This window comes from Centroberyx affinis, unplaced genomic scaffold (assembly GCF_046629955.1).
Source record: "Centroberyx affinis isolate AG114_WGS23_722 - 3 ecotype Tasmania unplaced genomic scaffold, CSIRO-AGI_Caff_v1 ptg006985l_1, whole genome shotgun sequence".
NCBI lineage: Eukaryota > Metazoa > Chordata > Actinopteri > Beryciformes > Berycidae > Centroberyx > Centroberyx affinis.
The window spans coordinates 12,552-37,605 of NW_027283538.1; the positions used below are offsets into that span (position 1 = coordinate 12,552).

The 25,054-nt window shown below is 42.1% G+C and overlaps 1 protein-coding gene across 1 annotated transcript; it reads left to right on the plus strand.

Moving 5' to 3' along the window:
• Positions 1-237: 237 nt before the first annotated feature.
• LOC139639235 (serine/threonine-protein kinase BRSK2-like) lies at positions 238-24,554 on the plus strand. Its single transcript, XM_071513313.1, is given in 24 exon segments — positions 238-325; positions 902-996; positions 4,649-4,734; positions 5,029-5,169; positions 6,663-6,779; positions 7,783-7,816; positions 7,912-7,980; positions 8,617-8,763; positions 11,993-12,024; positions 12,564-12,728; positions 15,134-15,231; positions 15,453-15,490; positions 15,492-15,519; positions 15,522-15,551; positions 15,554-15,602; positions 16,275-16,335; positions 17,970-18,588; positions 20,011-20,059; positions 21,371-21,494; positions 21,781-21,847; positions 21,850-21,881; positions 22,966-23,074; positions 23,987-24,076; positions 24,325-24,554. Coding segments are annotated over 24 exon segments (2,598 nt in total).
• The last annotated feature ends 500 nt before the right edge of the window (positions 24,555-25,054 follow it).

Genomic DNA, 25,054 nt, shown 5'->3' on the forward strand with positions numbered 1-25,054 from the left:
TCCTCTCCTCTCCTCTCCTCTTCCCTCTTCCCCTCTCCATCCCTTCCCTCCCCTCCGGCTTATATTCTCGTCGCCATAGCCGCCCGGTGATGTGCGCTACGGCGTTTACGCACGGAGAAGGACCGACCGGCGCGCTATCGACTAAATCGGCGATTTGAGCTATAGCCTTCTGTCGGGAATACCGACTCCTGCCATCGCGTCGTCTCTTTTCGTCGGGAGGGGAGGAACGTAGGAAGGATGAGCAGCAAGGAGCTGACGGTGGGCCAGTCTAGCCAGTATGTGGGGCCTTACCGGCTGGAGAAGACCCTCGGGAAGGGGCAGACAGGTAGGGATGGCGAGCAGACCCCTCCCCTATCCCCTATCCCCCCCTATAGGCATATTGTGACATAGTGATGAACCATATAGGTTAATAATGCGCGTGAATTGGATCAGAGAGATGTGTCTGGACGCCTGCAAGGTGCATCAGACTATAGTCTAGGGTGTTACTCCTATAATATTCCTATGATTTTCCTATGTGGCTTATGGTGTGGCTGTGGCCTTCTATAGTGAAGGTATAGTGGCTTTATTGGAGGCTAATTTGTGGTATTCCTCATCTCCTATGGTATCACTATAATATTCCTATAGTGTTTGTGTAGTATTCTTTGAAAATTCATTATACGATTGCTACTGTTGGAGTTTCGGGGGTGGGAAAAGGAAACCACAATCCAACAAATCCCTCCTTCTGTCACTGAGTTAAAACGCTGTCAGTTGTGGAATGCCGTCTGGGTTCATGTGATGATTCCTATGCTCGCGCTGCATGATGATTTATCACAGAGTCACACATTTTTTGATTCTTCCACTCTCTCTCTGTCTCTCTCTCTCTCTCTCTCTCTCTCTCTCTCTCTCTCTCTCTCTCTCTCAGGACTGGTGAAGTTGGGTGTCCACTGTATAACAGGGCAGAAGGTGGCCATAAAGATAGTCAACAGAGAAAAGCTCTCCGAATCTGTGCTTATGAAGGTACAGTTGTGCAATCACATGACCTATCTATCTATCTATCTATCTATCTATCTATCTATCTATCTATCTATCTATCTATCTATGTGCTTGTATTTCAATCTCTCTTCCTATATGTATGTTCACCCCTACTGTAGCAGCCCAGTCTATACAGCATTCATTTATATTTCACAAGCTGCTGACTAAGACTAATACCCCCCCCCCCCCCCCCCCCCCCCCCCCCTCCACATTCCAGGCCATAATACACGTGTGTCTACCTGTGCTGTGTGGTCAAATAAGACCGTTATCACGGCGGCTACCGGGCTGAAAACATTCGACATACACAAGTAAATAGCTTCCCCTCTGCAGCCCACAGAAATAGCAACAGAAATTAATTCTTTATTTTCAGTCAGGAATAGCCTTGTCAGTGTGTTGTAGCTTGGAACAGCTGAGTGTGTAGGCAATACGTCTGGGTAGCAAACAATAGAGGATGATTTAATTCTGCTAATTAAGGCCTCAGACGAAAGCTACTGCAGCTGAAGCACATTGGGTCGGAAGAAATGAAAGTAGTTTTTTTTTTTGCTTGCCGGTGCTCCAAATGTGGCTGAATAGGCTCAGTTTGCCCTTTTAGGCCGCAATATAGGGCAGTTATGTATGTAACTGTATGTTTTTGTTACTTTTTGTTACTCACTTTTTTGTATATGTGCAGCCCACTGTCTTAATAACACTGACTTTGTCCCAGTTGTCAATCCCCAATCCCCTGCTATATTGATCATTTGCATTGCCGTGGAAAGTTGACCACTAGTAACCACATTGCTACTATCTGTTAACCGATTGAAGCGAGTTGATTGTAATGCGTGTCAATATAGAAACAGAGGGGAAGGCCAGTTAAAACACACTGAATTGACGTCGGCACTCCAAATGTGGCTGAATAGTGCCACATTTTTTCAGTTTACCCCTCTAGGCTACCACATGAAACGCAGGCAACATTTTAAGGAAGGAGAAGTGAACAATTCTGGCCAACCTTTATGTTTTCGCTACAATTTCTGTCTGCATATAACCCACTGTCTTAATTACATTATCTTTGTCCCAGTTGTCAGTCCCCAAAGCCCCCAGGCTAGGGGAGGCCGGGGCATGTTGTCACACTTTTTACTCTCTCTTGCATTTCTCAGTCACAACAGATCGCAGTCCTCTTTATTTTTAGATTTTGACTTCTTACTTCAGTATGGATTTATAAATGGTTAAGTAGAGTGTGTGCACTTGTGGGACAGCTTGGCCCATCAGTGGATAAGTCACACTATCCAGGGTAAGGTGTTACAGTGGATTTTTTTCAACAAATAACAACACAACCAATTAATTCAGATTTTTTTATTTTTTTATTTCAAACCCAAACCCAAATGCAACTTATTTATGAATGAACCTGACTGATGACTAGGTACTGACAAAGTTTCCAGAGATGGTGTAGTGGACCCCTGCCTCTGGAGCTACATATACCCCTGCTGGCCTGGGATCGAACCTCTTCTCCTGCATCTCCCCTACTCCATCTCAGCTTTCCTACTGCCTAAGTAAAAACAAATACTAAGGGGAGGTGACTGTCCGTTCTCCTTTAAAAAGCTAGTTCTTTTTCATTTAACCGGTGTGCTACAGCAAACCGATCCAGGCAAGTCTTCTGACCTCTCTTGGAGACAAACCAAAATAAATGTCAGCTGACCTGGTAACATAGTCCACAAGTTGCATCTCCATATCTGCCTTGGCTTTACATAGCCAAGTGCCGTTGTTGGCAGGGCTGCCTGTTGTTTTGCTCTGCAGCCTCAGCCGCCTCACTGCCCTTGACATTACATCAGGTGGGGTGCTACCACTCTCAGTCTTTCTTTCATTACTTCTAACCGTCTTCCTTTCTTCCCTACAAAAACACATTTCCTCATTGTAATTACCTATTAATTAAAGGCTTACACACACACACACACACACACACATACTGTCATCAGAAATACAGTATTTGAATACACAATATAAAAAAATTTGGGGGCAAGTTGTCAAAATAATATACAGTATATATATATATACAGTACTGTGCAAAAGTCTTAGGCATATGTCAAAGAAATCCATAAAGTGAAGATGCTTCCAAAACTAATGAAATGAAAAGTTTCTGAATATCACACATTTACGATAAACAATAGTCTACTGACACACTAATGCAGAAAACAAATAAACATCTAAGACTTCTAAGAAATGTATATAAAAAATCTAAGGTGCCTAAGACTTTTGCACCGTACTGTATATGTACGCATGTGCCCCAAACTGACAATGTGTGCTAATGTTAGCTAAATCCCAACGTTAGCTTAGTATATATCATTTTGAATATATATACCAGTTTTGATACATAAAATATGCAGTGCCAATTTATTTACTTAAAAGTGAAAAATAAGAAAACTGCTCTCACCTCAGCTGACCTTGACCACATGTAAACAGGGAGTTGACCTCAGAACCGGAAGTCACACATATTATTGTTAGATTTTTGAGGTAGCGCCCTCTGGTTTTGGAGTTATGAGCCGTGTGACAACTTACCCACGTGACAACATGCCCCGCTCTCCTATATAGCTCATTTGCACTGCCGTGGAAAGTTGCCCGTTGCCTCACTCTGCTTTCTGACTGCTAGCATCATTGTGCTACTTACCTGTTAGCCGAGGAAGGACACGTCTGGAAAGAAGGGGAAAGCAGGCAACAAGGAGACTCCCCATATAACGGCAATAAAAATCACGTTATATTTCTCTTCCCACTGCTGTCACAACTTTCCTTCAACTTTGTCTTGTCCCCTGTCATATATTACGTTGTTATATTTGATCATTAAAATCCACTTTTCTTACACCGCTAAAATGCTAACTGGTACAGACAAAGAAAGCTGTTTGTGAAGTGAAATAGTGAAATAAGTATATATTTTCCCACACTGTTTTGGAGAGTTTCATGTTTGTAGGGCAGAAATGTGACAGCAACTCTGGCATTGTTAAAATTAGCAGCATGAAGGAGACTCACGAAATGTTACTGGGTGCTAACGTTAGCTTGTTAGCCATCATGTTGCCTTTTTTTTGACGTCACAACCATACGACGTCATTACTGGCCTGTTGGTGTTTTGGGACCCTGAATGAAGTCACTTTTTTATGGCCCGTGCAGTTGTCTTACAACAGAAACGGAACGTAATGTCAGTGGAAACACTTGCACTATATGTTTTCATAGAAGCTCAAAATAAATGACAGACTCATTCGTCACTGGCAGCGGCCCTCCATTAGAAACTCCACTCCATTTCTATCTGTGCTTTTGCAGTTTTTTAGGCTGCAATCCAAAAGTTCAGCTGCAGCCAACTTTTCCTTACCAACAAATGGAGGAAAATTGGGCGACTGTGGTCAACACTGGCAATGATCTGTAGAGTTATTTTCTGTGTTTCTTGTGTGAATGCACATTTCTATTTCTTCTGTCTTTGTAGGACGATGAGGTTGTGACAGAATCGTCGTACAGAATAGACATTTTCTTGTTTTACATTTCACTCACTCTTTACTCATCCTCTTTTCTTTCTTTCCTTCTTTTTCTCTCCCTCTGCTCCACAACATGTCTTTACACTTGCTCCTCTCTAACTCCACCCCCCCCCCCTCTCTCTCTCTCTCTCTCTCTCTCTCTCCAGGTGGAGAGAGAAATAGCTATTCTTAAACTAATAGAGCACCCTCACGTTCTGAAGCTGCATGATGTCTATGAGAATAACAAATACCTGTGAGTATCTCTGCATCTTTCTCCTCTCCTCGGCCTGTTATCTGCCTTTGCTGCCTCTGGATCTCTGCCAGAACAAAAACAACCTTGAGTCCGCAGGGAAGACAAAACTAAGATAAAAAAAAATAAAATAAAAATAGGACATCAAAGATATAGAAGGCGTGCGTAAAGGTCTGCATTTACGGAAGAGGCATCCGTGAGCGTGTTATCTGTCTGCGGATGGTTTTGACACGTTCCTGTTTTCTGAGGGGGTTTCCGTTTCTCTCCTCCTTCCTCCCTCCATCCTCTGACCCCCAGGTACCTGGTGTTGGAGCATGTGTCGGGCGGAGAGCTGTTTGACTACCTGGTGAAGAAGGGCAGGTTGACCCCCAAAGAGGCCAGGAAGTTCTTCAGACAAATCATCTCCGCCCTCGACTTCTGCCACAGTCACTCCATATGGTCCGTGAGAAGCCAGGGGAACTTTCTCATATACTTGCTTGATTTTTTTTTTTTTTACAAATTTCTTGTTACAAAAAAGTCACATGTGAAAACCCCACATGTGAATTCAAAGCATTATTGTATACATGTCAGTTTTCAAATCAACAATTTTTTCCACATTGCGTGCTGTCATCACATGTGAATTCAAAGCACATGCACTTTTTGGACACGTTTGTTTGCAAATGTGAACATTTTTTTCCACATTGCCTGCTGACATCACATGTGACAGTTTTGCACTTCAGATGTGAAAATGTCAGTTCATAGGTGAAAAGTGTTTTTTTTTTTTTTTTTCACATGTACATTTTTTCCACATTTTTCACCTGTCGTTACATGTGACCATATTTGTTTCACATGTGAAAACCTAATTTCACATGCAAAGGAGACCAAAATGCCATTTTCACAGGGGAAATGGGAAATTTCACATGTCAAAAATCAACGTGTCCAAAAAACACATGTGCTTCGAATTCACATGTGGGTTTTCACATTTGACTTGTTTTGTAAGGGTTTGAATAGTGCTTCGCTTTTATGTCATGATGTCTACCTTGGTGATGTATGACTGATTTTTAGAAAGTTGCTGTTATGGTCTAATTCTATTCAGGCTCTTTTTTAAATCATGCTGCGAAGCACTTTCAATTATATTGCTTGTACAAAATGTAAGCTTACTTGATTGATATAAGCCACAACTGTAGACACCCTGTTGATATTGCTTTAGACTCTGACACCAGTTTTAATAGCTTTCCTGGGGATTGCACTTGTACATGAAGCTGACTCATAGAATGGACTTAGCTTGGGTGGAGTTTAGCACAAAGAGTACCAGAAAGTTTAGACAACCACTGGAAAGAATTTGAAAGGCGGTTCAGTATGCTTTTCTGTGACTGAGAAGCTCCATGACATTATCTGAAGGATTAGTAAAACGCCCCACATTTGGTGTCCCAAATGAGGTAAAACAAACGATAGGATTTTTTTGGCAAACGCTACAGTGTTTGACCCAGTTCTGCAACACAACCAAGAGATACAGAGAAGAGATACAGAAAGTCCCTGTCAAAGATTTTCCCGCTTTTAGAAACAGTGGATCTACTTATTATCAATATAAATGTTTATGCGTAATATGTAAGTCCACTAAATGTACCAGCATACCCTAAAGAAGTGGTTCTCAACCTGAGGGTCACAAGATGATTTGTGACATTGGAGAAGCATGTTTCTACTATACAAGTTATCCTCATGTGTATTTTTCTGATTTTTCTCAAATTCTTGCTTTTTTTCTCCTCATGAAATACTAGTTTTCAGTCGCTAGGCCTCCTCTGATAATGAATCAAACGAAACGACCTGAAAAGGGAAAATCGTTCCAAAATCATTGAGAACCACTGCCATAAAGCATAGCTGTAGCCGCAGTTTATGGTCTGGGAAAAAAAGACTTCAGTACACTCAATGTGTGTGTGTGTGTGTGTATCCAGTCACAGAGACCTGAAGCCAGAGAATCTTCTCCTGGATGAGAAGAATAACATCAGGATAGCAGACTTTGGCATGGCCTCTCTACAAGTGGGGGACAGCCTGCTGGAAACCAGTTGTGGGTGAGTACTGGTTGTAATGGGTGAAGGGACACTGCTGTCAGAGAGTGGTTTCATATGATTCCCAGAAATTTTCATAATGCTCTTTGGTAATGGTAAGCTATTTAGAGATTATTTTATATTCGTCATAAGTTCATATAAGGCGGTGGTTCTTAACGTGGGGTCCAGGGACCACCAGTGGTCCTTGAGGGGGTTCCTGGGGGTCCCCAGCAAATTGATGAATTGTTAAATTTTAGCATTATTTCATTTATTTCAGAAGTTAACACAACTACAGAAGGTATAAAAATCTAATCTATTTTGATCATAGTTTCACTGTTATCTCTCTACCTACAGTACAGATATTCATGGAATTCTGGACAAAATCATATCTAACAATAGAAATACTCTCAAATGGGGGTCCGTGGCCCTAATGTGGACTAAATTAGGGGTCCTTGATATGAAAAAGGTTGAGAATCACTGATATAAGGTATACAAGTTACAGATTCTTTAAATGAATTAAAAAGATGATGTGTAAGTGTTTAATAAGTGCTTAACATGTTGGTAATCAGTTCATTTCTCTATAGATAGCTGTGTTCATTTTGTTCTTTAAATGTGCAGGTTGGCCTTAAATGAAAGACGAGAAATGTGTCTTTTCCAGTGACATCTAATCCGTGATATTTAATTGATTTTAGGATTCGAACAATTGGTCTAAAATTGGAGGATACACACTGAGTGTACTAAATATTAGGAACATGTCCCCATCATTCAGCTGCACTTTCTTTTACACAATCGATGGCTCGGTTAATTCAAGGCTTACACCTCTTTCTTAGACCGTAGCTGAATTGGATTGAACAGATGAAATTAGGTCTATTGTGTGGAAAGAGCAGGTGTTTTCATGTTTTTTTAAACTCTGTATAGAATATTTTATTTACATGAATCAGCGCCCCAAACACACAGGCAAACACTCCTGCCTTTCTATATGTTTCTGGTTATGTAATTCAGTATATCTCTTCTTCTTTCTTTATAGATCACCACACTACGCTTGCCCAGAAGTCATAAGGGTAAGTTACTGCCCTCTCAGTGTGTGTGTGTGTGTGTGTGTGTGTGTGTGTGTATACGTCTAATTCCCCTGTCTTTTTGCGTGTGTGTGTTTCAGGGGGAGAAGTACGACGGTCGCAGGGCAGATGTTTGGAGTTGCGGAGTCATCCTCTTCGCTCTTCTCGTGGTAAAGACGGCCTCGCCTTCCATCTTTTCACTCCTTCTCTCTCCTTCTCCACGTCCCACTCCCTCTTTCGTTCCTTTCCACCCCATCCTTCCTCCTCTTTTCTTCTCGTTCCTCCAGCCTTTAGTCTCTCGCCTTCTTCTGAGGCGAGTGAAGAATGGAAGCGAGTGTCTGCTTCTAGGCTAACGTTAGCAACCGAGCTAGCGATAGCCTAGCTAGCAAGCAATGTTTGGCTATTTCAGGGGATTATGAATGTAAATACCACAGAAAATTTAATATCGCAGGACTGTAGTTATCAAGGAATATCCATGTCTTTTAAATTTGTACTTGTGGTTCATTTTCGGCGTTATTGTATGAAATTTCTTATGTTCACGTATGACTCTGTGCTCTGTTCAGCCATTTTGGAAAGCGTAGTGCAGTGTTAGCATTAGCGTAGACTCAACCAAGGTATTTTTGGTCAGATATTCCGATATTCCTTGCACTATTTTACTGTAAAAAAAATGTCTTTACACGTTTCTGCTTGTATAAATGAGTGACATAACCCACCTCTCTCCCCTCCACCACCACCTCTTCTCGCTCACTCTCTTCACCCTCCGTTTCTTTCCCTCTCCCTCCTTCTCCGCCCGACTTTTTACCCAGGGTGCCTTGCCCTTTGACCACGACAACCTGCGGCAGCTCCTGGAGAAGGTGAAGAGCGGGGTGTTCCACATGCCCCACTTCATCCCCCCCGACTGCCAGGCGTTGCTCAAAGGGATGATAGAAGTCAACGCTGACAAGAGGCTCACGGTATGGAGGGAGGGAGGGAGGGAGGGAGGGAGAGAAGAGGAGGAAGTGGAGGTGTAGGTTTAGGCTTGCTTAAAGGCAAAATCCACCCTACGACACTTAAACACTGTTAAAAGAAACAGCTAATGGCGATGTAACTTTTATTTCTGGGACAGTTTTTATGTTTGGTGATGGTTTTTCTTATTCATGCGGAAAAGTGGCCAAAAAGTCACCTTTAACAAATATTGCGCCTCCTGCAATTTGAAAATTGCGCAGTAGGCCATATTGCGATTTCGATAAAATTTTGATTAATTGTTCAGCCCTAACACCCGCCTTTGATTGAAAGCTACAAGTCCCACGCCCCTTCTTCTGGGGGTTGTCGATAGGCATTCTGGGAAACGTAGGAAATCACTAACTGAAGTAGAAGTAGACGAGGCAGGTTGAGGGCAAGTGTGTACACCAAAAATGCAAATTACAAAATAACTGAACATCACAGATTGATGATATCTAACAGAGTATCTGAGGATGGATGTTTGTCTTTAAAAGGTGTGATAGGAGTCATCCCTGACAATAGAAGGAGGGATGGTGGGAGGAAGTGAGTAAAGGCTGGTTCATGCTTTCCGTGCGTCTTGATTTCGCACGAACGCAGAAGAGCAAAAATTTTGTCACTCAGCCAATCCTTGATGGAGGTACGGCTATGTAACAAATTAAAGGAGGAAGGAAGGAAGGAAGGAAGGAAGGGAGAACCTCGCTTCAAGATGTGATAGAAATCAACCCTGGCAAGAGACTGGCAGTATGGAGGGAGGATGAAGTGGGGGGGGATTGAGAGAGGGGGGGGATAAATGAAGAGATAGAGAGAGTGAGGAACCCCCCCCCCAAATTTAACAGTCCGACTGCCAATCCCTGCTCAAATGAATGAAGTGAAGGAGGGAGGTAAAGAGGACACCCTCTTGTAGGCACGGCTTTGGTATGGAGGGAGAGGAATGGATGAAGAGATGAGGGATGGAGGGGAAAAAGGAGGAGGAAGAGAGGGAGAAACGGACACTCAGACAGATGTGAAACTGAGAGGACAAAAAAGAAAGATGATGGGAGGGAGAGAGGAATGCATGTCTGTCTGGATGGATGGATAGATAAGTGGGTGGACAGGTGGATGGAGAGAGGGAATGGAGGGACCAAGAGTGAGAGAGAGGAGGGACGTCTCGCTTCCCTTTCGCCCCCAAAAGTGAAGCTTGAAAAGAGACTGGCGGTTCAGAGGGAGACAGAAAGAAAGAAAGAAGCAAAGAAAGAAAGAAAGAAAGAAAGAAAGAAAGAGAGGGAAAGCCTCTGTCAGGCGTCTGTATGGATGTCAGTCAGTCAGTCATTCAGCTACAACAGAGCAGATTTAATCAGAGCTGTGGATTCGTCTGATGAGCTGTTGATTAATGGAGCCTGAAACCAGGTCAGACTGTCTCCCTCTCTTTCTATGTCTGTCTCTCTCTCTCTCTCTCTCTCTCTCTCTCTGTCTGCTAGTTGTCTCCATGGCAACCGCGGCACTCGAGGAGACAGATTTCAATCCCGTTCAAAACTTTAGCGTCCGTTATGCAAGCAGAACAGCAGGTCTGGCTCATTGGGACTGAAACCACGCATCTGCAGTGTTTTTTTTTCTGTTTTTTTTTTTACTGTTATTGACGTAGTTGTAGTTGGCGTTGACGTTGTTTTAGACGTGTCAAAGATGTTTCATTACACTGGAGCCGAGCCTAAACACTGTAAATGCATCTTAAACTGTTCAAAATACATAGGAAATAAGGCGTTTTTCTCAGTTCTTGTAAAGCAGATATTGTGGGCATACTAGGATGCTATAGAACATTGATGTTGCATGATAAGTATATAAGTATAATGCAATTCAATTCAGAAATCCAAAATCCAGAGAAGGAATAGTGACTTTCGTCTTGATAACACTGAATCATTGTTTCCCTTCTTTGGTTCATGCTGACTAATACTGCAGCATCTAATTGATTTAACAAATGCAAAGTTCTGCCTCCTGGTCTCCTCTATACAGATGTACAAATACATTCTAGGTTAGGGGACTTTAATGGTGCCTGGTCATAGGAAATTTTCAAACTGACTAATTCCTGAAACATGTTTGTTACTTATCCAACTATCACAAAATAGCAAAAAACAGCGAAACTTATGGTAACACTTGACGCCCATGTCTATAATGCATTATAAACAGACTTATAATGCGTTATAATCTCCTTATAGCACTGTATAATTATAGTTATAAGCACTCATACATATTTATAATGCTTTATAACAATAATCATAACACATTATAAAGCATTTTATAATGACTTATAAGGTCAAGTATCATAATACTTAACATAATTGCTGGTCACTCACTGTCATTTTTTTTTTTGCAAGGATCATAGTGTATTATAATTCTCATAGTTGTAATACTTTATAATCATTTTATAATGCATTATAATCACGTTATAATGCATTATAATCACGTTATAATGCATTATAATGTGATATAAGTTACTCTAAGTGGTCATTGTTTGCTTTAAGTAAAGTGAAAAAAATATCATTAAATCTATGCAAGAACAACACACAAAACGTTGTAAAATTAATTTATTTGTTTACGGGTCATAACAGAAATTGAGTACTCCAATTTGACACCACTTTTTGATGATGAACAACTGAATGATGGACATTTACATTTCACTAATGTAATGTTTCCCCAAAAAACTCACTCTAAAGACTCAATTGACAATTGACAGATAATACCTGAAACAATTTCTACTTTACCTGTAGCTGTATATAACGGGTCATAATGTATTACAACTATGAGAATTATAATACACTATAATCCTTGCAAAAAAAATGTCCGTGAGTGACCAGCAATTATGAAGTATTATTATACTTGACCTTGTAAGTATAAAATGCTTTATAATGTGTTATGGTTATTGTTACAAAGCATTATGAATATTTATGAGTGCTTATAACTATAATTATACAGTGCTATAAGCAGATTATAACGCATTATAAGTATGTTTATAATGCGTTATAGACATGGGCGTCATAGAAATTGTTACCAAACTTCTTATTATGAGTGTGGGTGTATCTAGCTTTTTTGCTTACTTGGTGACTTTATCTCCCATATAGCACAACTGGTCTGATCTATTAAATCTACTGTAAAAATGGCAAGATGCATCTTGATATCTGTATTTTGATAAGTACTTTAACATCTGCTCTCTGTTTTGGTTGATTGCAGCTAGAAGCAATACAGAAACATTCCTGGTACCAGTAAGTATCTTATCTTTCTGTTCTTGTTTCTGTTACCTTTCATGTTTCGTCTGCCTCTCCGCTTATCTCCTCTCTTCCCTTCCTCTTTACTACATTCCATAATTACATCAAAATACTCTATCTACAATCTACGCTGATATCCACAAGGTAACGGTGAAAGGAGAATTCTGTATTTCCTCTTGTACAGCAGGTAGTTTCAGCCATCTGAGTAGTTAAAGATGTGTACCAACCATGCTGATAATTCCCTTTAAGAACAGCTGGAAAACCTTTCAATCGCAGTGAAAAACAGCTTCTGGTATTACTTAATTATGTTGATCTCTTTCCAATGGGAGATAACCTGCTGCAATCTGGCTGTTTAAATATCCGAAGCTGCTGATAAGCGATATTTTCTGCCAACATTCAGTATCTTTAAATTTGACCGTTTTCATGCCAAAGGAACGTCTTAAGTGCTTCTCCGAGGATTTTCTTCTTGGCAGGGTGGAAAAGTCTCTGAAACAGCATTTAGAGCGTCCTCATCTAACCGTGTCTAACTCCATCAGGGGCGGTCGCAACGAGCCGTGCCCGGAGCAGCCCCCCCCCCGCCGGGTGTGCGTGAAGAGGATCGTGTCCCTCACGGAGCTGGACCCGGACGTCCTGGACAGCATGCACTCCCTCGGCTGCTTCAGAGACCGGGTCAAGCTCACGCGGGACCTGCAGTGCGAAGAGTGAGTGACTAGAACCCAGCAAACGCTCGATATGACGGTCTGCCCCAATGTTGAAATCCTAAGTAGATATAGTGTAGTTTCGTCCATAGCTGTTACCTGCAAAAACCTCCAAAAAAACGAAGCAAAAGCAATTGCATAATTGTTTCGAGTCATTGCTTTGGCATTCATTTAATCCCTCTCTCTCTCTCTCTCTCTCTCTTGTCTCTCTCTCTGTCTCGTTCTCTTTTGTCTGTCTCGTTTTGGCAAGTCAATTAGTTACATCATTCATCACTCTGGCATGGCAGGAACAAGAGACGCAATATCAACAATGCCTCTTTCTCTATCTCTCTCCCTCTCTCTTCTTTCTATCCATTGTGTGGCTCTTCGCTACCCACAATGCAACAAACACCCGTAGAGGAGTCCCAATGAACAAGACAAGCCGATAAAGTTCACGTGAATTGTAGCATATTTTGAGTTTATATGTACCAGGGCTTTGTTTTGGTGAAGCAGGTTTGTGGATGACATAAGTTGGTCGCTTCAGTTTGTTCTATGGAGGACACTCAGCTGACAGAACATGCCCTCTAGCGGCCATATTGGAGGTTCTCAGCTCTGATAACTGACTGCATTTCTAAACTTACTTCTAAACCAACTGAACCATCTCCACAGTAACATGATTAATGCTATCAATTTTGTGTTGAGCTAATATCAGCTTGCTAATTAACTAGCTAACCATAGTATCTGGTCAGCTAACTATTTCTGTCTTATTAACACGCGACTATGTTACGTTGCTAGTAGCTAGCAGTGGTGGAAGAAGTACTGAGATCTTTTACTTAAGTAAAAGTAGCAATACAACAATGTAAATATACTCCATTACAAGTAAAGGTCCTGCATTCAAAATCTTACTTAAGTCAAAGTACATAAGTATTGGCAGCAAAATGTACTTAGAGTATCAAAGTAAACGTACTCATTATGCAAACTGTCCCCATTTAGAGAGTTATATTTTTCATAAATTATTGGAATATTAATACTGATTTATTGACATACATGTACATGTAAGCAGCATTTTAAAGTTGTCAACATGAAGCTAATCTTAACAATTTAGCTATACTTTTGGGTAGTCTAATCTATAACAATGCTATTTTATAGTTATTTTATAAAGCTGATCAAATGTTTTAAATATAAAATACTGATCTGAAAAGTAACTATAGCTGTGAAATAAATGTAATGGAGTAAAAAGTACAATATTTCCCTCTAAAATGTAGTGGAGTATAAGTACAAAGTAACATAAAATGGAAATACTCAAGTAAAGTAAAGTACCTCAAAATTGTACTTAAGTACAGTACTTGAGTAAATGTACTTAGTTACTTTCCACCACTGGTAGCTAGTAGTGGCTAGTAGTTTCATGATAACATTAACAGTACCTGCTGTGCTAAATTAGCTTGCTGGCTAATTAGCTAGCTAACAAAGCCAAACACCAAATGTTTCTTCAGGTTAACTGAACTGACTCTTCTCAAGCTATAACTTTGAGTGTTTTGGGGTAGAGACTATAGTGCTAAAGACATTTTACTGTGTCATATTAACTCCATTTTGAAAAATAATCTGCCATTCGCTTTTACTTCTAATGTTAAGGAATGGACCACACTCACAACACAGATAGCATAATTCAGATACCACGTATTTCCTCTAATATTGGCCCGGGCCTTTATTTACCTCAACTGCAGAGGGTACCTCTGCAGTTGAGGGCTTATATTAGAGACAGGCCTTTATTTCTAATTCCCTCTGTTTGATAAGTATATTTGCTCATATTTTAGTAGGAAGCCTCCTTGTTTTCTGATCTGCTTCTATTGGGGTTCGTTAGGTAGCTGTTTTTTTGTTACTGCGATGCATTACCGATAATTACGGTAATCGACAATGGCACGCTCCAGAGACTTCCGCCGGCCGAGCCATCTTGTGGCATACTGCCATCTTGTGGCACTTGTACGTTACTACAAACTACAGTTACATTATATAACAGGCACCAGGAGTTTACCGGTATCACCGTTGTTTTTTCCTTTGTTTTTTTCCCGGCCTTGTATTTGGGGCCGGCCTTTATTTGTTCGTGTCGACCACGGCCCCGGCCATTATCGGAGACCGGCTTTTAATTGACTACCAGCCACTATTAGAGGAAACACGGTATCTCTTTTTTTCTAGCACAGTGTTGTATATTCAGCTATATTTGCTCACAGTCGTCATGAACCTCCATCATGGCACCAGCTGTGGTTGCGAGGAGATTTGTGACACCACTGCAAAGCCTCTAGATATGCTCGATTTGGTTATAATATCAAAATATGAACAATGAGTTCTCTCTCTTTTCCATGTTCTGTCAGTTAACATGTTTCTCTCTCCTCTCTCTTTCTGTTTCTCTCTGTGTCTGTCTCTTTCTGCAGGGAGAACCAGGAGAAGATGATCTACTACCTCCTGTTGGACAGGAAGGAGCGATACCCCAGCTGTGAAGACGAGGATCTGCCGCCCAGAAATGACTTAGGTGAGAACAAATGCTCTTTACAACCAATATAGGTTTAGATCATTTTTAGGTGTATACTGCAGATTGCGGAAGGATAACATTATTTGGCGGGGGTATAGGTCCATTCAGTAATGTTTTAAGTAGGTGGAGCAAATTACATTTACTTTTTACAGTTTAGGCATGTAGCTGGCACTCTTATCCAGAGGGAACATGCCCTAACACTGACATGTCTCTCCTTCCAGACCCTCCCAGGAAGCGCGTGGACTCCCCCATGTTGACGGCGTCACGGCCGGTGTCGACCGGAGAGGAAGAGCTGGAGGTCCTCAGCGTCACGGAACAGGGTCTCCCACCCCGCCTCGCAGGGCCCTGGACACCTCCGCACACAGCCAGAGGTACGGACCAGCCCATACACACATATAATTACATACACACTATATATATAGTTACCGTCCCCTGCACACGTCAGAAATCAGGCACTTGGAAGAGGTCTGCATTTTGTATCTTAAAAATAAGTTGAAAGTGAAATTCTGATATGTAGGTACTGTATAATTGTTTTGTGATGAGATAGTACTTCAATATTGGATTCCAAATTAGAGTAATATTGACACTTTTCCCACTAACAACGAATTACTGTTTCAGTTTCAGTAATGATATTACAGTTACCAATCAAAAAAATAAGTTGTTATTTTTGTCTCCGCCCTCTAAATATGAGCATCAAGTTGAATTATCCAAAACAAAAATGATATATTATCCAAAACTTTCCCCATACCCCGGTTTGTTTTCATCATAACTCCTCGTTGTCCTCTTATTATAAGCCAGCTTAGATGAGAAATGGCAGAAAAGTTGACTTTCTCAGGGTGCAAGAACTCCCACTAGTTTGATTTTATCGAGCAAAAAGGACGAAAAAACATTGGAACATAAACTTAACAGAATGAGCAATGACAAATACATTGCTTTTTGGAGCACCAAGCCCAACACAGATCAGAATAGACAACAATCATAACCTACAAACTTGACTTTGACTGTTGATTGTTGCGGACTGTTGCTGTTTGCTGTCCCAAAAGGTCTCGTTCTGTCAGTGGAGCGTCCACGGGTCTGTCCTCCAGCCCTCTCAGCAGTCCCAGGGTAAGAACTTCACTCTACTTGATTCTATTCTATTCGACTCTACTTCACATTATATACACGTGACGGCTCAGCGGTCCCAAAGTAAGAGCTCTTCTCTGCTCTACTTCACTTTCATTTTGGAGTACGCGCGGCACTTTGAAGAATGCTTTTCAGACGGTAAACACACACTATAGTACCCGTTGTATAAAAGCCATAATAGAATAAAAGCCCAGAGTGCATTATTTACTGTGATCATGGGTACTTCAGTGATGCTGACAGTACAGGGCGGTACCTCTTACCTAGCCACATCATCCTAGTATCCATAATACACAGTGAAGAATCCCCTCTTGGTCATTTTTGCTATAGTGCACTGCATTAGACATCACAATGTTCTTTGGAGACCCATAGTTTGAAAATAGTCTTTAAACCTCCCAAGCAAATGAACGCTTAGACTAACAGGGATGGGACGATATATTGAAATTCAACATATCGCGATTCAAAAATGTGACGATAACGTATCGCGGGGCAGAAAAATGAATCGCGATATTTGCTACATTTTATTCTGCCTGTTGTAAGGGCTTGGGAGATGTGAAGTAACATAGCTGACACCGTTTGATACCATTTTCTACAGAATGATTTGGGGACCCATTTTTAATCTCCACCTGACCCATGTTTTGCTCGTGGCCCAGACTTTAAACAGCGCTGCTATACTGTACATTAGATTATATAACCTGACTAGATGATTATTCTCAGGAGAGTAGGGGATTGGCACAGAAAGCCGTATTAATGAGGACAGTTTGCCCCGTCCATGCTTGTCCGTGCCTGTGGATTAATACTATATCAAATGATGAGCTATATAGTAAGTGACAGGGTGTGCAATATTTGTGTGTATATTATACAGTCATATCTGCATCAGTGGTACTTCTATTATGTGTATGTTATCTGTATTCTTTAGTTTTTGTAATTTTAGGAGGTGTATCTTCATACAGTTAACAGTTGCATAGGGACAGTGATTTTACCTTTATCATTATTTTAACATGATTTAATATGGGAGCCAATAGGGAGGTAAATAGGAATGCTTGTTTGCCACTTCCAGTATAATTGCATTGCAGATTCTCATAGACATTATCAAGGGACTTGGTGTATAAGCAGTAAATAAAAGTAGATTTAAAACCACTATGCTCTGTTTTATGTACAACTGAATTATGTACTGTATATTTAAATGTTAGCAAAAAACCCATATTGGTTTCTCCTGTGTAATTTTCCTCTGATAGCTTCGATTCAGAGTTTCATCGTTAGCCATGGCTTCTCCTCCATACTGTCTCATTTTCAGCCATACACATTTTCATTTCATAGACACTACATTCTGTCTCATACACACACACATACACACACACACACACACAACTATATCCAGATAAGAGAATAGATAATCTATAATTTATAATGGACCAGCTGCTTTAAAATGGCATGTTTGACTCCTCCTGCATCTGCCGTTTAATGCATCTGGTCCAATATTGAAGAAGAATCTAGACGTAGGAGACCTTCCTATCCATGAACCATAATTCATGACCATTGCTTTCTCTCTCATCTCTCCATCCCTCCTTCCCCTCCTTCTCCCCATCTCTCTCCGTCTTCCTCTGTCTGTGCATCAGAGCCCGGTCTTCACTTTCAGCCAATCAGAAGTCACCTCCACCTCCACCTCCTCCACCAAAGACCCCAAACCGGGAAGCGCCACCGCCCCGCGGCCGTCCCGCCCGCCGCCCGACCCCAAAACCCAGACCCTGCCCTCCAAGGGCCCCGTCGAGCGGCCCCACCTCCAGTCCATGAAGTCCCTCCCCCTCCAGGCTCCCCCCTCCCCTTCGCCCTCCCCCTCCCCCCTCCTCTCCCCCATCCCGCGCTTCTTCCTCTTCCCCACGCCCTCCGTCTTCAAGTCGGTCGCCAAGAACGCGCACTCGTCCTCTAACGCCTCTGCCGCCCCTCCCCCTGTGTCGCAGGTCACTCCGCAGGGCTCGCCGCTGCCCACCCCCCTGGGCACGCCCGTGCACCAAATCCAGCACCCCTCCTCCACCACCCCTCCCTCCTCCTCCTCCTCGTCTTCTTCCTCCAGAGCGGACGGCGGCGGCGGGGCCTCGCTGTCGCTGACCCCGCCCTCCAGCCCCGGCGGCAGCGGGGGGTTGGCCGCCTCGAGCTCGGCCCACTGGAGGACGAGGCTCAACTCGTTCAAGAACAACCTGCTGGGCTCGCCGCGCTTCCACCGACGCAAGCTGCAAGGTGAGCGGAGTTTCACTTCCAACATCACACGGTGCTGCAGCTGTCACTTTACCTTTTAAAACCAGCCAATAGCAGATGGCCAGTTCAGTACCCTACTTTTCACCATTAGGTGTCAGGCTTCACCACTGATTTGGGTTTGGGGTTTACCATATTTCCTCTAATATTGGCCCGGGCCTTTATTTACCTCAACTGCAGAGAGTACCAGGCCTTTATTGGAAGCAGGCTTATATTAGAGACAGGCCTTTATTTCTAATTCCCTCTGTTTCATAAGTATATTTGCTCATATTTTGGTAGGAAGCCTCCTTGTTTTCTGATCTGCTTCTGTTGGGGTTCATTAGGTAGCCGTTTTTTTGTTACCGCAATGCATTACCGATAATTACGGTAATCGACGACGGCATGCTCCAGAGACTTCCGCCGGCCGAGCCATCTTGTGGCATACTGCCATCTTGTGGCACTTGTACGTTACTACAAACTACAGTTACATTATATAACAGGCACCAGGAGTTTACCGGTATCCACCGTTGTTTTTTCCTTTGTTTTTTTTCCTGGCCTGTATTTGGGGCCGGCCTTTATTTGTTCGTGTCGACCACGGCCCCGGCCATTATCGGAGACCCGGCTTTTAATTGACTACCGGCCACTATTAGAGGAAATACGGTAGTTACTCTTTAAGCTGCAATAGCCAAATTTGCACGTTGGCCCATAATTTCTGGGTATTGAAGTTCCAAAAGTTTCACACCGTTACCTCTTGCTGCCATTTGTAGCCACCAACATGCAAAGTTAATGTAGTTTAATTTGGGAAAATAGGGTGAATCTAATATACAGGGTCTCACTTAGCAGGCATGGGATTCTCTTCTCTGTGGCAGCCCCACTTTGTGATTTAGAGTGATAAGCCGGCTGTGTTTTTACAGCAAATTCTTGCCTGGTGCAGCTTTAATAAAAAACAGGAGTACTTCCACTAACACAAACTGCAAGATGACAGAAAATGTATTTGTACCCTGTCAACTGATGCAAACTGCTGGCTGAGCTTTTATTACATTCTAAAATGTGTTTTGCAGCTGCAGGGTGAAGCAACATATTTCTATATTCAGAAAAAGCTTTATTCATACCCTGTCCATCGGGGTTAATGAGAGATGTTTTGTCATTTTTTTACATGATGAAACATTTGGATCTTCATTTTCCGCATTTATACCCAAGATAGAATTTAATATCCCCAAGGAACAAGCAGGTTTCCTAGCCTGCGGTCTTTGGCTATGTTGAGGAGAGGAGCGTCTGAGTCTGTGGTGTAATTAGGACAATTCAATTAAAACTCATCCGGCCCTGTCATTAAGATTCCCTGCCGTCTCACTGCCTTTTTGTCCTCCTCCTTTGTATTGTTCTTTCTCTCTCTCTCTCTCTCTCTCTCTGTCTCTTTCTCTGTTTCAGTCCCTACATCGGAGGACATGTCCAGTTTGACTCCAGAGTCCAGTCCAGAGTGAGTACACACACTTCTTGGTGTTTCTGTCTATATCTGTCCGTTATCTGTGCGATGTTGAAGACTAGCTGTAGTCTTCAACATCTGCTTGGTCTGCTGCCCATTCTAACAATTACTATCTCCATACTTTGCATTCAGAGATAAGATCTAATAATCAAGTCTCCTAGCCTCTTGGCAAGAAACGCTGGGGTCAAAACTATTTTAGTATGGATGACACCTGTAACAGTAATACACATACTGGGCACACTGCAACTAAAATCCTTAACAATCCTTAAATCTTAACGTGTCGTTTAATCTGGTCTTAAAATTAGGGCTGAAAGATATTGACAAAAAATCCAATTGCGATTATTGGGCATTATATTGCAATTGTGATTTAAACTGCGATTCATATCATTGTTTTTTCTGGTCCAAAATGTTTTAGAACTAAAATTGTTTAAAGAAAAGTGATGTCAGTGTGCTGGATTTACTGAGTTTGAGTAAGATGAAAGATTTTTACCAATATTGTACTTGATTCATGGACCAAAGATTACCCATAGCTCTAAAACACCACCACCCTCTTTCTTAAGCAATTAATTGCAGCCTCTGCGATTTGGAAATTGCATAAATTCATATTGCGATTTCAATTTTCTTTTTAATTTATTGCTTTAATTACGTAAAATCGTAATTTTCCTTGGAACGGTCTGCCTTATACTGCCTTACTTCAAGATATGGACACTTGTTTCCAGGGCAGTTTCCTATGTTTCAGGAATTTTCTAGAAACAAGTGGAATTATCTCACACTATTGGCACAATTGTTCATTTGTTTCAAGAAAAGTAAGATTTACAATAGTGAATATGAAACTAAATGACTAAATGTTGAAATGGCCATTTTTGCAGTGCAAAGACAGAATGACAATCATGGTCTAACTGCTGCTGTTTTGCAAAAGTCGCTAAATCTTCTATCCACCTCTGACCAAGAGGTATAGGCAAAAGTAATCTATTTCACCTAGTGCTATACTCTTGTATGTGAGAAGTCTTTGATTTAGGAGTTTTACCATCTTACTGTATCTGTCTAATGTAGCTCTATGTTGTTGATGGATGAAGGCTGGTTGGGCTCTAGCAGCCAATCTATGTTGTATTTCTGTGGCTAAGGAATCTCAGGTTTAAGAACTTCATCAGTATATCAATATAATATATCTCGATGCTGGTGTCAATATGTATAGACCTGTTAAGAAGTCTTGGTTTATGTGGTCTATGTTTATGCTGTACACTAGCTAATTTGTGAATGCAGCCACTTTGCCATACATAACCTGCCTGTTTCTGTTCATTTCAGACTGGCGAAGAAGTCATGGTTTGGTAACTTCATCAGCCTGGAGAAAGAGGAGCAGATCTTTGTTGTGATCAGAGACAAACCGCTCAGCTCAATCAAGGCCGATATCGTCCACGCCTTCCTCTCCGTGAGTACAAGCGAGCTTAGATCAGCCTTGAGATCCTCCTCAAAAGAAAATGTAAAGAAAAGCATCATCAGCGTATAACAACATCTGTGGCGGTAAAAAGGCAGAGAACCACTCCCCCATATCTGTTTTTCACTCTGATCATCCTGTCGCTGAGAGTTTCACCCTCATTTTCTATCATGTTTATAAGGTCAGCTTTTGAACAGCATTCTTTCATTTGTCTTTTTTTCTTGTGTCTTTCTTCTCATCACCACTCTCCTCCTATCCCCGACCCCTCCTCCATCTCCAGATCCCGTCCCTCAGCCACAGTGTGGTTTCTCAGACCAGTTTCCGGGCGGAGTACAAATCCTCCGGCGGCCCTCTGTCTTCCAGAAGCCTGTCAAGTTCCAGGTATTGTTTTATTTTTAGTTTGGTCTATTGGATATTTGTTAAAGCTGTAGTTTGTAAGTTTACGCAATCTGGTGGATATATATTTGGATGTGTTACCTCCAACATCATTGCAAGCTACAGTTCTTGACCAACTTTCCAATAAGTTGTACATCAGCAATAAGTTATGTGCTGCGGGGAGAGAGGTTAGCTAACTTCAAACTGCTAACAAAGATGCCATATTTTGAAAGCACTGCTCTGTGGCCACACTTCAAAAAATCTTCATCTTAAGTCATTTAGTCTATTACAGAGTCCTAAAATAGTAATTTTCTTAAAGTGACCTGCCAATGGGGTTCGATAATTTCACTAATTTCCAATACAAATCAACATGATTCAAGAATTTTGTGGAATCAAATGTCATTGTCATGATAGTAGTGCAGTGATCTGCCTTATTCTGACATCAAGATATTGACACTCATTTCTAGAAAATGAAACTGTATTTGAAACAAGTGGAGGTATCTCCTCACTGGAAGAATTTTTCTCTTGGTTTAAGAAAAATGAGATCTAAAGGCTGAATATGAGACTAAATGTTAAGATGGACTTTTTTTTTGCAGTGCAAGAGAAATCCTATCATGACAGGCTATCTAAACAGGAATTTCAGTTTTGTTTTTTTTAACCTTTATTTATCCAGGGAAGCTTGACTGAGCACGCATGCGCCTTTTCAACAATATCCTAGTTCAAATTTACGCAGTCACACACATTCACAACTGGGAGCCGCCCAGTACAACCACAGTCTCCCACTGTTGGCCACTGAGCAGCTCCATTGAAACAGCTGGGATTTAAACGCCTTGCTCAAGGGCAGTTTGAGTTGAAGGAGGAAACGAACGATTCTCATTCTGCATTCCCAGATTTTTCCTTGCTGAGCAGGGATTCAATCTTTAAAAAGAAAACCCACTTTAAAAATAGATTGCATGTTATTCCAACAATTTTTGATCTGTGTGTGTGCACAAACCTCATTTATTCAACAACCTTTTGCTCATTCATTTAAGAATAAACAACTGAGGACTCTTAACAGTAAACGTGGCCCTTCACTTCTTGTTTCCTATAGGTGGACATTGCTTTCTCTGAGGGAGAGAGGGAGCGAGAGAGGGAACGAGCGGAGAGGGAAGGGAGGAGGGAGATGGGCATCTACAGCGTCACCTTCACTCTAATATCAGGTAGGAGACTGTGTTTAGAGAAGGGGATAGAGAGAGAGAGAAGACAAAGAGCGACATTTTAAAAGTTTCTTTTTAATAACCAAGTAGCCCAAAGAAATATGAAGTACAGAAGCAAAAACGAATGGTGGATTGACAATTGTTTATTAACAGGCTGGCTTTAAGATGTCTAATAGGCTGACAAACAATTAGCCTTTATTTCAAACAAATCAGTGACCCAAAATGTATTTTATGAACATAGAAACGTAGACTATCATGATAACAGTCGGCAGGATGGGCTATTGCTCAGCATAATACTCTGTTCCTTCTTCATAGGCTATGAAATGAAAAGACAACGTGGCAAAAGGTGGCTACTAAAGAGAAATCTGAAAATAAAATCAGGCAGTAGAGGTCAAATAAAAGCAGTTATGCCTATGATTTAGTCACATACATACAAAGTGGCAATAGCTTAGGCCTGGACTCTGCTTACTAAGCATCGGCGGTAGAAAGGGAGATGTTTTAAAGCCATTATTAAGGTAGGACATTGGCGGCAGATGCAAAGGATGATTTGATTTGATTTCCTTCGTGAGCTCCTCAAAAGGTGCAGGAAGAGATAGCATATTTTCAATCAGTACCCACTGGCTGGCAGTGGCACAGGTTGAATTTTGAAGCCAATAAGGAAGTGGCTGAAAGCTGCAGTTCCTCTAACGTCCGCTAGGGTCCGGCTCCAAAAAGACTCTAAATCCCGCCCAACTCCATTCATGTCTATGGGACCACAGCTCAACTTCTCACTCAAAATATAAAGTCAATAAATTGTTTTGACAAGAGATTATGGTCTCAGCAGCTAATTTCGGTCGGTGTGTCCCTAATTGTTTTATCTGATGCTCCCAATGCTAAATGAGTGATGAGACCTTCTCTTCTCTCCTCTCTGCTCAGGTCCCAGTCGCAGGTTTAAGAGAGTGGTGGAAACCATTCAGGCCCAGCTACTAAGTACTCATGATCAGCCTTCTGTGCAGGCACTGGCTGGTGGGTAACACACGCATGCACACACACACACTACATGTACTAGTATTACTTACTACTAGTTTAATTAAATGTTCCTCTCCTTCCCTTGCTGAATCTCTCCCACCCTTCTCTGTTTTTTTCTCTCTTTCTCCCTCCCCCTCCACTCATCACTCCTAAATCCTCTCTCTCTCTCTATTGGTTCCTCATTCTCTCCCTCCCTTCCTTCCGTCCTCTCCCTCTCTCTCATCCCTTCCCTGTTAACTCCCCAGATGAGAAGAACGGTCAGCTTTCCCGCCAGCCCAGCACTCCGTCCCGCCAGAATTCCCGGCGTTCCGAAGGCGGGTCCGACCGGGAGCGGGGGGAGAGGGAGCGAGGGGACGGCGGGGGCAGCGGGGGGAGCGGGGGCAGCGGGAGCGGGAGCGTCCTCCAGCGGCGGGGGTCGGGGAAAGACAAGACCAGACTCCTCTCGTCGTCCAACGGGACGCAATCTCATCCCTGAAAAGAATGTTCTGGAAGAGAGGCGGGGCCTTCAGCCACCCTGCCTTCCTCTCTTCCTTCCTTGCCTCCTTCCTTCCTTCCCTCCCTTCTTCCTTGCTTCCTACTGTCATTCCCTAGCAATGGGATGGAGGAGGACGAAGTTATTCCTTGACGCTGATCCAAGGTCACGTTGGCGAATTCCCCACAAATGGTTGATGCTAAGGAAAGAGTGTGGGGAGGGTTAAGCTGATCTCTAGTCAGCGTTCAAGGGCAACTTCACCCCGGAGGGATGAGTCAGAGACAACACAGGATGTCAACAAACTCCCACCCAACCAGAGAAACACAGGAGAACGCTCATCAGCCAGGGAAACAGACAGTCAACTCACAAAATCGAATCACGAAAGCACACAACCCTTCCACCGACGGCCACAGGTTCAAAACCCAACAACAGAACATACAGGAAAACACAGGAAAACACCCATCAGCCAATCAAAACGACACAGGAAACCCTGCTGACCAATG